The 15,520-nt window shown below is 36.6% G+C and overlaps 5 protein-coding genes across 5 annotated transcripts; 3 read left to right on the top strand and 2 right to left on the bottom strand.

Annotated features, from left to right (window-relative positions):
- The first annotated feature begins 752 nt into the window (after positions 1–752).
- On the top strand, positions 753–1,612 carry LOC18023399 (senescence associated gene 20). The gene has a single exon (XM_006407419.2). It carries the CDS (start codon positions 986–988, stop codon positions 1,298–1,300), a length of 315 nt encoding a protein of 104 aa, XP_006407482.2. The 5' UTR covers positions 753–985; the 3' UTR covers positions 1,301–1,612.
- A 1,661-nt stretch (positions 1,613–3,273) lies between these two features.
- Positions 3,274–4,799, bottom strand: LOC18023398 (protein LURP-one-related 9). The gene is made up of 3 exons (XM_024159288.1): positions 4,556–4,799; positions 3,601–3,845; positions 3,274–3,409 (listed from the first exon to the last, which is right to left on the bottom strand). The coding sequence occupies exons 1-3, from the start codon at positions 4,766–4,768 to the stop codon at positions 3,274–3,276; spliced, it is 594 nt and encodes a 197-aa protein (XP_024015056.1). The 5' UTR covers positions 4,769–4,799.
- A 1,146-nt stretch (positions 4,800–5,945) lies between these two features.
- Positions 5,946–8,554, top strand: LOC18023396. Its single transcript, XM_006407417.2, has 6 exons — positions 5,946–6,110; positions 6,581–6,745; positions 6,839–7,020; positions 7,110–8,165; positions 8,242–8,319; positions 8,428–8,554. Exons 2-6 carry the CDS (start codon positions 6,583–6,585, stop codon positions 8,479–8,481), a joined length of 1,533 nt encoding a protein of 510 aa, XP_006407480.1. The 5' UTR covers positions 5,946–6,110; positions 6,581–6,582; the 3' UTR covers positions 8,482–8,554.
- A 2,372-nt stretch (positions 8,555–10,926) lies between these two features.
- LOC18023397 (dehydration-responsive element-binding protein 2B) lies at positions 10,927–12,870 on the top strand. The gene is made up of 2 exons (XM_006407415.2): positions 10,927–11,115; positions 11,615–12,870. Exon 2 carries the CDS (start codon positions 11,641–11,643, stop codon positions 12,589–12,591), a length of 951 nt encoding a protein of 316 aa, XP_006407478.1. The 5' UTR covers positions 10,927–11,115; positions 11,615–11,640; the 3' UTR covers positions 12,592–12,870.
- Positions 12,843–14,998, bottom strand: LOC18023395 (protein trichome birefringence-like 32). The gene is made up of 5 exons (XM_006407416.2): positions 14,453–14,998; positions 14,162–14,333; positions 13,728–13,927; positions 13,436–13,594; positions 12,843–13,314 (listed from the first exon to the last, which is right to left on the bottom strand). Exons 1-5 carry the CDS (start codon positions 14,920–14,922, stop codon positions 12,972–12,974), a joined length of 1,344 nt encoding a protein of 447 aa, XP_006407479.1. The 5' UTR covers positions 14,923–14,998; the 3' UTR covers positions 12,843–12,971.
- Between the last annotated feature and the right edge of the window lie 522 nt (positions 14,999–15,520).

Below are 15,520 nucleotides of genomic sequence, written 5' to 3'. Positions count from 1 at the left end.
TATAAAAATACTAATGCATCTTAGCTTGACGATATCTAATGTCTAGTAACCAGTATAACCTTGTAATCTATATATAACTTGAAAAATCTAATGCTATAAGGGAATCGAACGTGTCATGGTCACATGATTAGATGAACATAGGTGGCCACTCTACTGTACGTGGACTCTCGGCATGACACGTGTCAAGGTGATCGTGCATTATACTGCCTTTGAAACTTCTGTGATTGGTTGGTGGGACCAATACACTCATTAAACACGTTTCTTTGCATATTTCTTAATTACTCTTACCACTAGTATTAATCTTGTTTGTTAATGAATAATAATTGCGGAAACTCCTCCAGAAACATACATACGTATACAAAAATATCATTAGGAACCAAATGATTCTTTTACTCAAATCTAAAGTTGGGTTAAATAGATTCCAAAACAGGACAAGAAAAGGAAGGAAATACGATTCCTTTTAAAATCGAACAAAGTCAGATATTTTATTACCACTAGCAAATTCAATTAACCTCATTAAATAATTCACCTAAACAGACGGTGGGGTCAAACATTAGCTGGCTCGACTTTTAAGGTGCTTTATCTCCGGGTCCTACAAACCAGATTCATTCAATAACAAAACGACACGTGTCGACAAAGAGCTAAAAATCCGAAAACCTGAAAAATAGGATGGGATGCACAGAATCAAATCCCAAGCCCAGAGCCTGCGGCTCTATATAAATCCCGGATATATCCCACCAATTTTTGAATAACTTTCTTCTTCTCCCAAATCAAAATCCTAATAATCCCACCTTTTTTGTTTCTTCTCTCGATTCCGGAAACTCGCCAAGAACTGGATACTCTGGCGGATTCAGAGACTAAGAACCGAGACGTGGTTCTGAAACTGTATGACGCCCTGAGATCTAGAGACGTCGAATCTGTTCACCGGATCCTAACCCCAGATCTGGAGTATTGGTTTCACGGCCCTCCGCCGCACCAGTTTTTGATGCGCATCCTCACCGGAGTCTCTCCGCCGTTCGAATTCGTTCCGCTCTCCGTCGTCTCCTTCGGATCGACCGTCATCGCCGAGGGCTGCGACGCCGCTAGCTCCATCTCCTGGATCCACGCCTGGACCGTAGCGCATGGGATAATCACTCAGGTGAGGGAGTACTCGAACACTTCTCTCACCGTCACCCGTATCGGTAACGTTGTCGCCGGACGCTCTGCTGAGATTGCGCCGTCGCATTGTCCCTCCGTGTGGGAAAGCCAACTCTCGGGTCGGGCTGGAAAATCCGTCCCGGGTCTGGTTCTGGCGATTTAGAAAGAGCCACGTCAGGGAATAACTAAATAAAGGCTGCTTACGTGTCAGTGTCTGGTTGGTTTGCTGTTTATGGGTTGAAGGATTTTCGTGCGGTTGAGACGCGGTGTGTGGCTGACGGCTAAGGCCGCGTTTTTGGCTGTCGCTAAAGTTCTTCTTTTGTTGGATTTTTTTTTTTTTTAATTTGCTTAAAAAATCGTGCTTTTGTGTTTCAGTGGGTACAAGCATGGGGAAACCCAAGTTGACTTGTCCCGTTGCGTCTGATGTAACGTTTGGTTATGTTATAATTGAAATAAAAAAGTGCTTTAGGGATCTTATTATATTCGTTAAAACGTTTTTATAGTACGAGATGTTCTGCATTGATCGATGTCAAAAACAAAAGCTCTGTTTGTTGACAAAATTAATAGAAAAAATAAAAAAATCTGCCTATTTGGCTCATATCTGTGAATGGATTAGCTGTGATTTGTTAAATGTGACTAACGAATTGAGTTTATCAAAGATACACATACAAAATGCTATAAACAAAACTTCACGAAGATATTAAAACTATTCCTTTGTAATGTATCACTCATTGTTCTGTTTTGTTTTAGTTGGAGTTGGATAAAGAATATAGATCAGTAACAAATTGTATTCGTTTGGTTATGTTATACTTGAAACAGAAATGTGTTTTTGGGATCCTATTATAGTACGAGAAGTTCTGAAAATGTTGACAGAAACAAAAAAAGCTGTTTATTTAGCTCACACATGTGAGAGAATTACCTGTGATTTGTGTATGTATAGCTCTAGACAAATTGCGTTTGTGTACCTCGATTCTAAATATAATCAATGTACATAGCTCAGTTTATCTAAGGAGTTTGATGCATCGCAATAAGTATGAACAGAGTTTTATGATCTGGATTAGAAAAACATATAAAAAAATTACACGAAATTTTCAAGGATTTAACAACATAGTTTGTTTGTTTTTTTTTAATGAAAAACCTAAAAATAAAGGTTACTAAATGTAATCGTGGACGCAAACAAAAAAAAAAAGTTTAATTGTGAAAGAGAGAGATTCGGAATGGGAAGCAACGAGGAAGGTCACTCATGCGTCTTTTTGTGAATGTGGAGACGCATTTATCAATCTTTTGGCGTCATTTGGTCAAAATGGTGTGACGATAAAACGACATTAACAGAACTAATAAAAAACTCTAATAAACTGGTGGACAAAACCAAGATAAGTATATACATGGGCGTCTTTTATATTTCATATTCAATAAAATCGTTGTGCAGCGACACCAATATTGACATCCATTGAATTGGATTTCGATAATGTCTCCTGCCCCCAAAAATAGTCATAAAATATATAAATGATTATATTTTATATTTTCCGGAAAACATAGAGATTATAATGTAAATTTAGTTACATTAGAGCAGCTCCATTAATGTAACTCAGTTTGAATCTCTTTAGATTTTTTTAACAATTTTATTGAGGAGTGATGTGTGGGATCATTAAAATTCACTCCCATTAAAATAAAAAACTCGCTCTCTTTAAATTGAATGATCAATTGCCTTCCTTCACATCGCCACGAGATCGTCTCGTGCACCCTTTAGCCAAGGATCGATCTGTTCTTTTTTTGAATTTTCAATTTATTTTTAATCAATTTTGTCTAGGATACTGAACTAAAAAATAGGCAAGAGACACTGATGGAACTGGTCTTATCTTCCAAAACTCAGTTTGATTTATATAAATGAGTTACTACAATATATTGAAACACAACTGGTTATCATCGGTATATTGTGAAGGTGTACAGATCTCATACAAGTGGTAAAAACGTAGACAACCCACAAGTACAGAAAAGAAAAAAAGGAAAATAATATCAGTAATATACAAACTGATATTGATGTAAATATTACAACCCATTCTTCTAATCATATATGTTCATTAAAATGTATATAAGAAACCCACTCATGAGTCATGAGATCAGTTGAAATCTTTTCTAACGTAGATTGGACGTATCATCTGCGATTACAAGTAACGCGATGACAAATGCGAAATCGACATATGGATTAACTCTCACTTTGAAGCTGTAATTCCCTATTATAAGTCCTCCCCATGAGAAATCATGAACCACCAGTAAAAATGCAAGTCCTCATTTATTCATATTTAAGAAAAAAATAGAAACTACAGCTATATATGGGTGCAAGCGGTGATTAGCTAGAGGAATAAGCTGAATAAATCTAAAACGTGACATATTAATCTACTAATTATCAAATAAACTCTTTTAGTTTGATCTACCAATTGTTAAGATTATGGTGACCGTACCTCAGCAAGAAGAGTATTATGAATTGGTTCAAAGAGCTTGAAAGAAGAACCAATGTAACGACCAGATGTTCGAAAGTCTGGCTCGATACTAGTAATGTCCGTCGAAGGTTGTTGTGGCGGTAAATAGATATTAAGTGATGTTTTGAAGGAGAATAGATTTTGTTCCCTTGCTGAGAAAAGAAGATCCTCAGATTCTGTGCTTTCTCCTTTGTACACTTCCCATTTGTATCTCATTGTCACAAGTCCCTGAAACATTATACGTTTCTTCATTTAAAAACAAACTAGTCTTTTCAATTGGTGATTTCTTGTAATGTACTAAATTGGTCGTGATGTGAGAATCGACTTTTACTGAGGAGAAAGCATAAATTAGTTATGTTGTTAGACACTTACAATAAACATATATACATAGATACCAGATTACTACTGTGTTTAGGATCAGATCAAATTTCAATTGTTTTTCATACGATCATATAAAATCTAATTATTTTTCTAATTACCGATATAGTTAATCCTTTCATCGATTTATTGGATGTGTTTTGTTCAAATACGAAGGTGTTTGATTAGTTGTAAATAATGCGCAACTACATTACGTTTAAAATAAATAAGAACTTATAATTCAAATTAAAAGGAGAAAAGTTGGCAAGAAAATTTGGTTTTAGAGGCCATTTAATAAACTTCTCTTCAGCCGGTCTAATGACATCTACCTATATTCTAAAAACTGAATTTAGGCATTAGTAAAGTGGGTTCTAGATGGAAAAGTAGATTATCCAGCCAACCTCACTAAAAATGATATTTTGTATTTACTTCAAGATCACGACGTGTCTAATAAGCATATTTTAAGTCGCTTCATGAAAATCGAACCAAATCTCATATATATAACATGTGATGTTTCCTCAACGATATAGTTATATGATTTCAGTAGATATAAGATATAGAAGTGTGTGTGTGTGTGTGACCTTTGTGCGCATAGAGAGAAGAGGAATCCCGGTGGCGTCACGGAGGACACGTTTACGGCGGATATTCCATGTGCCACCGTCGATGGTGAAGATGAGATTGTCGGAGAGATCGTAAACATCGTAACGATCCCTTTTCAGGCTCTCACGCCGCCTTCTCACCATTAGCTCCGTGATGTACGGATTACAAAACATTTCTTCCACAACACTGACCATTTTTTCCTTCCAAAGATTCTTTTGAACAAGTATGATACAAGAAAACTTAGATGGTTTCCCTATATCAAAGGATCGCATTCTCTTTGATTTTTCCACAACTACTTTTCATTATTAATTAAGACAAAGAAAAGATAAGTAGAGTTTAAAGTCGATTTGACGCGGTTTTTAGATTGCTTGAGGAAGGGAAAAACTAATTATTCATAATTTCATATACTCTTATTCAAGTGTTTTATAATGTGACACGAAGAGGGAGAAAAATTGTTTTAAATTCGTAATTTTATTAGGCTTCTTGATCATGTCCAAATCCAACTGTTCCGTAGTCATTGACTAAAATGAAAGAGTTAGTCTTCACAAAATTAACTTCATCGGTAAATTAGTTGCATGCATTGTTAATGAACATATATGATTGACTGGTTTTGGTTAGTCTGTTCTTTGCTAATCCCCGTCGAGTATTCATTCTCTCTTTGCCTTTTTCTTAAAGGATTGTTATCCAAATTTTTCTTTCCGATTGGACAAAGAAAAAGACAAACAAACACAGATAAATGTTTCATCCGATTTGAAATGCAGCTGTGATTTTAGAGAACCGAGTGAAAATGGAAAATGTGTTGCATTTCACTGTCAGCAAACTTTTTAAATTTAGAGCTATACACTTTTTTTTATAATTTGGAAATGTTTCTATAATTTCATGCCTTATTTAAGGTATATATTCTTTGAATACTTACTTTGAAAAACTAAAAAGTTGCAATATTTACAATCCAAAATAAAATTTACTCATCGTAATCTCACACATTTCACATTAACTTCGAGATTTTATGTTCTGTTGTATCATTTATACAAAATTTGGATAGAACCCAAAAGAAAGTTCTCAGAAAAAAATTATATTTTGTTTGGGAAGGATCATAAAGCTATACTTTATTTACGCAGAGCTTTGACGTGATGGCCGTGCAACTGCAACGTCTTCCTGCATTCCCCAGTGATATTACCAAAACACCCTTTTACACTTTCCATTCTAGTATCAGAGCCCGAAACCCCAAAAGGTTATAATCGTCACATAAATATTTCTTTTTCGCGCTTCATCCATTTTTCTCGTCTCGGCAAAAATTGCAGCGATTCTGCGCTTTTTTTATTTTAATCAGTCTAAGCACACTCAGACCTTTAACTCTCTCATCGTACTAAAGCTTTTATCACCGAAAATCGAAGAGCCCTAAATTTTTCGTTTGACATTCGATTTCTCTGTAAATCTTCCCTCATCCCATGCATTTCTCCACTGAAATTTGCAGGAATTTGTCTCTCTAAAAGTTTCCGGACGCTGTTTTATCTTCTCTCTCTTTCGGTCGTTCAGGTAAGGAAATTTTTTCGTAATCCATCAGTTTTTTTATGAAATTTCTTCCTGTGTATACGAGAAATTGCTCTCACGTTGCTCTGTTTCCTGTTTATATGAGATTTCTGTTTCTCGTCTTTTAAAAAGCCTTTGCGTTTGTTTGTTGCTTAGCGGTTTCTGTGAATAACTAATAGCTAAAAATCTCTCCTACTTAGGGTTCTACTACTTAGTAGAGAGAACAGATTTCATGATAGTTTCTTCGCCAATCACGAAATTATTAGATTTTGTGCTGTTCGCATTGTCTCAAAACGTGCAAATTGCTCGGGTTTAGGGTTTCTGGAAGCGATTACTTTAGAGATTAGGTGCAAATTTCTTGATGACTTTTTGGAGACAATTTTGTGTTAAACGATTCACTCAACTCAGTATCAATTTTGCTTTTCTTAATCCTTCTTTTGACAAATACCTTGATTCTTTCTGTTTCTGGTGAGAAGCAATGGGTGCAGGGAGGAAGACAGAGACCTATACACTGGCTCCCGATGGCTATAACTCATATGGAACTATGTGTGTGAGGAATCTTAAGAAGGGAGATCTTTGTGGGGTTATATTTGGTTGCAAGTTCAGCACTATCAAAGAATGCCACGCTAAGAAATTGTTTGGTTAGTTGGTTATGCAACCTATACAATCTTTGAGGCTAAATCTTTAGCGACGGCCAGGTTTTGAAAATTGATATACTTGTTGTTCGTGACCAGGTTTACCAGCCCCTCACATGGCATATATCAAGAACATCGATCCCGGTTTGACACTATTCCTGTTCAACTACAGTGATAGAACACTTCACGGCATCTATGAAGCTGCAAGTGAAGGACAACTGAACATTGATCCCAAAGCTTGGTCTCCAAATGGGACAGATCCAACTCCATATCCTGCTCAGGTATCTTTACTTGGTACAGAACACTTCCATTTGTTGCTTCACTTCCTCCAAACCAACATGTATCTTGTTCTGTGAATATTCTTCTCCAGGTAAAGGTACGAGTCCGAGTGCGTTGTGAGCCCTTGGCTGAAGAAAAGTTTAGTCCAGTGATTGCTGATAATTACCAGGATGACAAGGTGTTTTGGTTTGAGCTAGACCGAGGTCAGACCAACAAGCTGCTCCGATTGTTTTCACCATCACCATATGTAAGGGCACCATCAACATCCAAATATGCTGCTGCACCATCCAAAAAGGCTATTCCAGCATCTTGTCTTGTAGAGATAGGTGACTTAGGAGCACCGCGTGTTGATAAGTGGAGCAGTCTTTTCAAATCTTCAGATGATTCGAGTGAAAACAAAGGAAAAGAAGTTGCAGTCAGTCACGGAGAAGGTTCAAGAGTAGTCACTAGAGGATGGGAAGTAGCTGCCAGTAATGCGGATGAGCAAAAAGCTAAAATATCGGCGTCACAATCTGGTCCATCTTACTCATCAGTACTGAGAAAGATGAATGAATCTTCAAACATGGAAAAGAAAACTTTCCAGACAAATGAAGTTCCATCTCAAGCAAGTAAAGGAGTTGAAGATCCTTGGTCATCTGCTTCTCGAGTACATTCTGTACGCCAAGACAACGGAGGATTCAGAAATGCTTGCAGGGAAGGGGAATATGTCAAAATGAATGCTTCTCATCAGCAAAATCTCCATCCAGCACAAAAGGGAACTTCTACGATAGCTAACAATGTAATAGGACCAAGCAAGGAAGATTCTGCTGAGGAAGCATATTCAGAGATCGATTGGGATGCTGCATCATCCTTCAAAGTCCATCTGGATGGACTGAACAGAATATTGGAGGATCCTAGGGATAAGGATTGTTTCAAGAGATTTGAAGGAAACATGGGATTTGCCTCTTCTTCTAAGGTGCCCAATCATTGGGAAGATGAGAAGGCTCCCTGGGAAGTTGAAGAAGGGTATATAGATAAATCGCCGTGTGGGTCCTCGTATGTTTCCGCCACGACAGGAGATGCACTTGAGGACAATGGAGAAGACAAAGAGAAGCATCATTTCAAGACGGAAATGGGATCCGCCACATTCCTGGATATCTTGAATGAGGTTAGTTGAGGTCATTCCTTGTTCTCTGAACTGTGAAAACAGTTTTCTTATGAATTAATATATTTTTCTCTGCTAGATATTTGAGGAAGTGAAAGAGTTGAAGCAAACTCAGATGAAACAAGCTGAGTATATGATTTCCTTGGAGATGGAGCTGGTAAAAACCACTCTGAACAACTCGTAAATTGAAACTCCTTTTTGGTTTTCTGTTTTTTTCATGAGCATCAAATACAAATTCTCTGATTTTTGTTTATGTTTCTTGCAGCTTGAATCAAGAAAAGAGATACTTCGTCTGAAAGGGCTATATGGGAGTTCCTAAGCATATAAGAACAACGGAGTAAGAACCTGTTGCAATTCCCTCTACTACTTCTTCTCTTATGTTTTTGACAAATTCTTCAGACATTTGATATTTTGTTATTTTATATCATTGCGGTTGAGTTTGTCATGATTTTAGTATTGCAGAATTGTTCAAATATAAAAACGAAAACTTGTTTAGATAAATCCAATCCATAGACTCACTTAATTAAAGAAAGTTGTTTGTAAAAATTGCCGATTCGCATTCCATTACGAATTCTCTAAAGAATCGAATATTTTAAAGCCGAAATTTTAACTGGAAATGTCAGTGAAAACTTGCTATAAGATAACTCTATTTCTATCTTAAGAAGGCTATCGAAATTTTACTTCTTTTGACAAACTGTTAAATAACGACAAGCTGTTAATTTTATTTCTTTTAACAAATTCCAATTATTAATGTGGTTTGCTCCGCTTTTGTTTATTGGTATATGGCTAAAAATTAAGTACGTTGATAAATTAAGATATTATATTTTAATTGTTATTAATTATGTAGATTATACCTTATATATATATATATTATGCATAGTAGATTGTAAGAAAAGTAAATCTATATTGGATTTTATCAGGTGGAATAATCAGGCAGACTAAAATTTTGAAAAATGAGATTTTCCCTTAACACATTTTTTCATTAATGGTTACATATTTACATTTATTAATGTTACAAAACGTTATTTTCGAAATAACTTTTAAAGTAAATAAATATATTTTAAATCTTAATTATTGAATTAACTTAGTGACCAATTAATGACTGCTCTTTTATTTTATTTTTGGGAAAAAACTTGTAAAATACCTGAAATTAATAACATTTGTTATAAAAATACGTAAATTATTTTGGCTTCCAGAAAAATACCTAACATGTTATAGAATACCATTTTAATACCCAAACATTTTAATACCATTTTAATACCCAGAAAAATACCTAACATGTTATAGTTTTACACTTTGATTTCAACTCTGGTTATCTTATAAACAAAAATTCTGAAACGGCGTTATCTTTTTAACACCATGTGCGTAAATTACAGATTAAAGACCACTGTTACCCTTTTTTAATTTAACTAATCGATTTTTTTTAAATTAAAATCCTTTTTTTTTCTCCAAACCAGACCCCAAAAAACCTTAAAATTATTTTCAGTAAAATTCTTCTCTCTGGAAGGAAATCGATCTTCTTCCTTGAATTTTCATTCCACCGACTCTCAAAATTGATCTGATTTTTTATGGCAATTGAAGGTTTGAAGATTTGAAGAAAAAATTCATGGTTACAGTTTCTGCCATAGTAGAGGAAGCGACTAAGGAAGAAGGAAACTGATTGGCGGTGGAGAAAAGAAATGAATCGACCCTGGTGGAAATGGAAAGATATCAATTGGCGATGGTGGATTATCTGGGTTACTGACAAATTTACTGATTATTTTTTTGTTCGATCTAACATAAATATGGCTCACGATTTGATTTTTCTTCTTTGAGTTTCCATTTAGATTAGTTTTTTTGTGATTTTTGTTTGGTATCTTTGTAACTGTAACTGAACAAAACACTTGTGTAACTATCACAATATAATGTTAATAATATTCTGGCAACCATTGATTCTTATCGTTGAGATACACAAGGAGAATGGTGAATTTGCATAAATCTTATTTGATAAAATATTATATGGATCTCATATGTAATCTCTGATCTAACTCTAAATAATGGGTTTTCAAATTTCTTATATTAAAAGTGACCAAGAGAAGAGAATAGAAGTTTAACAAATCGACCGAGAGAAGAGAATAGAAGTGAAGAGAAAAAAATTAGAATTAGGGTTCCTCAATTGGGAAAAAACTCGATAAAAGATTAATCGATAAAAAATTAAAAAGGGGTAACAATGGTTTTTTCATTTGGAATTTGCGCACGTGGTGTTAAACAACTAACACCGTTTAATAATTTCCGTTTATCGGGTAAACAGAATTAAAATTAAGGTGTGAATGGATATTAAAATAATATTCTATAGTATGTTAGGTGTTTTCTTGGGAGTCATAATAGTTTAAGTTTTTTTATAGCAAATGTTATTAATTTTAGGTATTTGAAAGGTTTTTTCCTTTTTTTTTTTTTCTTTCGGCAATGAATGATCTTTTCTTTTGGCAAATTATTAATGGAATTAAATATTTTGTGTTTATCAACTATGGTAAGGATTCAATTACTTACCCGTATTGAGAGCGTGTTTTTGGTGGTGAGGATTTAGACACGTGGCAATCACATGAGACGTCCACGGTCAAGCGTTATAATCAATGAGTGACATTTCATTACTTTCATAAAATACAAGAATTATCCAGAGAAGTTTATAAATATCCCCTTGACCCATTTTATATTTCAAAGATATTTAATTTAATATAAGAAGAAAATATCAGAATTATCCAGAGAAGGTTATAAATATCCCCTTGACCCCTTTTATATTTCAGAGATATTTAATATAAGAAGAAAAAAAAAGAAAGGAGACGCAACAAACTCCAAAGAAAATATAGAAATCAATCGTTAAACGCGAAGAGCAGGAACAACTGCGAGGGGCAAGCGATTGTTGCCCATTGAAGTAGAGATTCGACACGAATTTTGGAGTTATCAATCCCAATAGGTATGTTGATTTTTGAATTTCTTGTGACTTCTTCAACTTTATTTTCTAGGGCTTTTAGCTAGTTCGCCGATTTTACGCTGAATGTCTCTTCCAAAGGTTTGGGTTCTTGGTTTGTTTTTATTGATTTGCGAAATTTTCCATCGTCTCCAGGTTTCGCTGATTCTGGGTGAAATTTGGGGATTTTCAATTTAGGTTTTTTTAATTTATTTTATTTTACACGCTTTCTTCAACTGTGGGTCGCTTTTAACCCTTTAACAATCGTTCACTAGCTTGTTCCCCACGACTCGGCAAAAAAAGTGGAATTTTAGTTCCAAATTTTTCTTTTCTAGATAAAAGAAAAACTTGGTGGCCAAGGAGTTTATGTTCCTTAAATATTATAGTTTCGCTGCGATTTGATAATTTTCCAGTTTTCTGGAAATTTCATTACTTTTTTTTTCCAAGTCCCTTATCCCTTAAACTTGAGAGATTTCTGAGACAAGCTTTTTGTGGTCTCTTGTAGATTCTTTGATTGCGACTAAGAAGAATATGGCGGTTTATGAGCAAACCGGAATAGATACATCGAAGAAGAGGAAGCCGAGGGCTCGAGCAGACGGTACAACGGTGGCTGATAGGCTAAAGAAGTGGAGAGAGTACAACGAGACTGTTGATGCTTCCTCCATAGAAGAAGGAGAGAAACCAAGACGGAAGGTTCCTGCGAAAGGGTCAAAGAAAGGTTGTATGAAAGGTAAAGGAGGACCAGACAATTCTCACTGTAGTTTCAGAGGAGTTAGACAAAGGGTTTGGGGTAAATGGGTTGCAGAGATCCGGGAACCGAATAGAGGAAGCAGGCTTTGGCTTGGCACTTTTCCTACCGCGGAAGAAGCTGCATCTGCTTATGATGAAGCGGCTAAGGCTATGTACGGTACATTGGCTCGTCTTAACTTCCCTGAATGTGTTGGCTCTGAGTTTACCAGTACGTCGAGCCACTCTGAGGTGTGTACGGTCGAGGATAAGGCGGTTCTTGGTGGTGAGGTTTGTGTGAAGCAAGAGGATGCTGATTGTGAATCTAAACCATTTAGTCAAACACTAGATGTTAAGGAAGAGTCTAGTGAAACCAGTAGGCTTGCGGATGAACATAGAGATGCGAATAGGATGCTGAATTACGATTGGCTGAATGAGTTTGAGCAGCAGTATTTGAAGGAGAAAGAGAAACCAAAGGAGGAAGACAAAGAAGTGATACAGCAGCTGGAGAAGCAGGAGACGGATTTGCTTAGTGTTGCAGATTATGGTTGGCTTAATGATATGGAAAAGGAGCAGGGTTTTTGGAATTCGCATGAATTTTTTGATGTTGATGAACTCCTTGGCGATATGAATGAAGGTATGTTACCTGATCCTAGTCCTAACCAAGACCAAAACCGGATATATGATTCGTATCCGCTTCAGCTCGAGCCACACGATGGTCACGAGTTCTTCGACTTGAGTTCTCTGGATCTTTGAGACTTTTGAGGCGATGAACAACAGAGTTTTTGGATTTGATCATAGGACATGAGGGTCACGAGTTCTTCGACTTTGAGTTCTCTGGATCTTTGAGAGTTCTGAGGCAATGAATGGTCTACTACAGAGTCTTTGGATTTGATTATAGCAGAAACAAGAAATGGGTGTTGATGATCTGAACTCACAACGAGAAATATAGTACCTTTCTAGTCTTCTAAACTCTTTCCTTTTGATCATGTATTGAGTTAATATAGAGAACAATGGAGGTACTCTTTTTCTCCTCTTCGTACATATAAGAGTGTTACATAATTAACAGAACGAAAAAAAAAACAACCATAATTTACAATTACAGTTCTACAAAATCTCGAATTGAAAGAAAAGAATCAAGGATAAAATAACTTAGCAAAGAGAAGCTCGTTCCAAGTATCTTGAAGACCAGGTAAGCACCAATGTATACAGTCTGAGTAGCTAACCGGATTGGCTAGCTGCTCCTTCGTCAATGGGCTCCATTGCTTCTTGTATATCGATGTGTGCGCATCTTTCCGGTAGCCTGAGAGTTGTGTTATGTTGAGTACCGTCACCGGAAAATCATCGTTCCGGTCTAATTCCTCTCCGATCACTTTCATTAACGTTTTACTGCAGTCTGATGGCCAATGGTCCATGTCTTGGATCGGTGTCGTTTGATTGTAACAGTTCTTCCCTTGCTCGCCTCCCCAATCCTCGCTCCTAATCATATACCAGAGGAAAAGATGAAACCTTTGTACTCGAGTCCCAGTTTTGAGAATGAAAAAAGCTTTTTTTTTTAGATGACTAGAAATCACGGAAAAGATGAAGAAGTTACACTGACTTGTAATGAGTAGGGGACATGGTTGCGAAGAAGACCCGTGTCTTCAACGGATCCATATTCTTCTTCACCCATTTAACCATAGTCTTCAGTGCCATCCGATAAGCATCTTCGCTCTCCATCTCAACGATTCTCTTGTTCTCATCCTTGAATGAACCTTCCCTTCAAATAACAAATCCAATAAACAGTCAAACATCACAAGCATTGGAGTAGACGTACCTATACTTGGAAACAATGTAAAAGTTTCTTTTTTTTTTGAGCAAAGTTTTTAATTTTGATGGATTGTGGTACATACAAGATCTTCATCTTGAAGCCAGTCCTCCACCACAAGTATGTGTTGAACACGACGATATCAGCGCCTCGCCAGTGCCTACCGTGTTTGTTGATCGAGTGTTTCCTCACAATCCGATCAGATACTCTATGGACTGTAGCGTTATCCGAATTCGATTCTAGAAGAAACGGTGCCCAATAGAACTCGATCGTCGCATTGTAATCCTTCAGAAAATGTAAAAGAAGGATCTATCAGGATCACAGCAAGCAATTTTACCAAAATTCAGGCCTAGTCTATCAGATCTTAGCAAGCAGATTTCAAATCCAAAGCTTTAATCTTTGTCATCCTCATACTCCGATCTCAGTGAAGTGTCTTTTGTATCATCACTAATTCAATGGCTTCTCTAAATCTGAAATAACAGAGTATTTATTGATTGATTGATAGCAATTTGCAAATACCTTGAGAGAGAAGACGGTGAGGGAACCAAATGTAGCCATGGATTTGGAATGTTCTGGGATCTGTGAATGAAGAAGACAGATGAGAGAAACATACATTCCTCTGTTCAACGAATCTCCGACAAACATCATCTTCTTCCCTCTTAAGCTCTCAAGCATCATCTTCGCATCAAACCTAAACACACTCAACAACCCCGATCTGAAGATCAATCACTGAATCGACTCTAATTGCAATTGAAATTGAAACCCAGCTCGAACTGAGAGTAAAGGGAGAAGAGAGAAAGAGAGACTAACGAGGGAAGCGAGCAGGATTCAGGCTGCCATCTCCAGGACTGATAATCGCTATCGGGACGGCCATGCGTGCGGCAAGTGAGCTGAGGCTGAATGTACGGACACTCGGATTCTCCGTAAAACGGCCGCGTTGACCCGTCTTTGACCCAATTCCCTTTGAACACATCGCATCCTTCCGGCGTCTTCCCCACCGCAAAAGCCGGAGGTGGAGGAGGAGATGGTGGTGGGGGAGAATGCCGCGGCGGCGGAGGAGATGGTGGCGGAGGCGGTGGAGGATCGTTGACCACGACGAAAATAGCGGATTGGTGGAGGACAGTCGGAGAGCGAAGGGATCGACGGGAGAAAGAGAGGAAATCGTGGCCGTAGATGAAGGCGGCGAGTAGAATGAAAGCGAGTACGGTGTAGAACAAGTGAGTGAGACGGCGTTTTCTACGGAGAAATGAAGACGGTGATGATAATAACGGCGATGTCATTTTTTTTCTTCTTAACTTGTTTTTTTCTTTCTTTTCCCTTTATGCTTCTCCTTTATGGATTGTAATGAATTTTTTTTTCCGGTTTGATTAAAAATGAAATCTGGAGTATAGTGGATTAGAGTAATGTTTTTAGCAAGCAATTTCTTTCTTTTAATTTTTGTTTTTCTAATCAAGTGTTGTACTTCCACGATTTAAGACCAAACCCATGTTCTTCTTTTCCCATAATGTGTCACGACTGTTTATATTTAATTCGAATTACAACAAATTTTAGACTTCACGCTATTAGATTAGATAACACTGTTCTTTTTAGGTGCTTGTGTTTCTGTATTTAGCTGTTTTAATTACGATGATCGTAGGCGAACTGATCATTTGTAAGCTTTTTTGTTCTAAAAAACAGAAAACAAGAGAGAAGAGAAATAGAAATTGTAGTGTGAGAATTTGTAGACACTACTTGGGAGTTTAGGAGCCTCGGCCACGGACTGTGTAGACACATTTTGTATCAAAATTTTAAAATATTTGAGGCAAGATTCATGGTTCTATACTAATTTTTTAAAAACTTTTTTAATCGATATTATATTGCCATTTACATTCATCTTTT

This window comes from Eutrema salsugineum, unplaced genomic scaffold (genome assembly GCF_000478725.1).
Source record: "Eutrema salsugineum unplaced genomic scaffold, Eutsalg1_0 scaffold_13, whole genome shotgun sequence".
Taxonomy (NCBI): Eukaryota; Viridiplantae; Streptophyta; class Magnoliopsida; order Brassicales; family Brassicaceae; genus Eutrema; species Eutrema salsugineum.
The sequence above is the reverse complement of the archived record's forward strand: the minus strand, read 5'-3'. Positions and strand labels throughout refer to the sequence as shown.

Coding starts and splice junctions, on each gene's coding strand:
- LOC18023399 (XM_006407419.2), top strand. CDS start 986: ATGCGCATCCTCACCGGAGTCTCTCCGCCGTTCGAATTCGTTCCGCTC.
- LOC18023398 (XM_024159288.1), bottom strand. CDS start 4,768: ATGGTCAGTGTTGTGGAAGAAATGTTTTGTAATCCGTACATCACGGAG. Junction 3,846..4,555: donor TTCTCTCTATGCGCACAAAG/GTCACACACACA, acceptor ATAATGTTTCAG/GGACTTGTGACAATGAGATA. Junction 3,410..3,600: donor CATAATACTCTTCTTGCTGA/GGTACGGTCACC, acceptor TGCATTTTTACT/GGTGGTTCATGATTTCTCAT.
- LOC18023396 (XM_006407417.2), top strand. CDS start 6,583: ATGGGTGCAGGGAGGAAGACAGAGACCTATACACTGGCTCCCGATGGC. Junction 6,746..6,838: donor CCACGCTAAGAAATTGTTTG/GTTAGTTGGTTA, acceptor GTTCGTGACCAG/GTTTACCAGCCCCTCACATG. Junction 7,021..7,109: donor CAACTCCATATCCTGCTCAG/GTATCTTTACTT, acceptor ATTCTTCTCCAG/GTAAAGGTACGAGTCCGAGT.
- LOC18023397 (XM_006407415.2), top strand. CDS start 11,641: ATGGCGGTTTATGAGCAAACCGGAATAGATACATCGAAGAAGAGGAAG.
- LOC18023395 (XM_006407416.2), bottom strand. CDS start 14,922: ATGACATCGCCGTTATTATCATCACCGTCTTCATTTCTCCGTAGAAAA. Junction 14,334..14,452: donor GAATCCTGCTCGCTTCCCTC/GTTAGTCTCTCT, acceptor GAGTGTGTTTAG/GTTTGATGCGAAGATGATGC. Junction 13,595..13,727: donor GGCTTCAAGATGAAGATCTT/GTATGTACCACA, acceptor TGTTATTTGAAG/GGAAGGTTCATTCAAGGATG.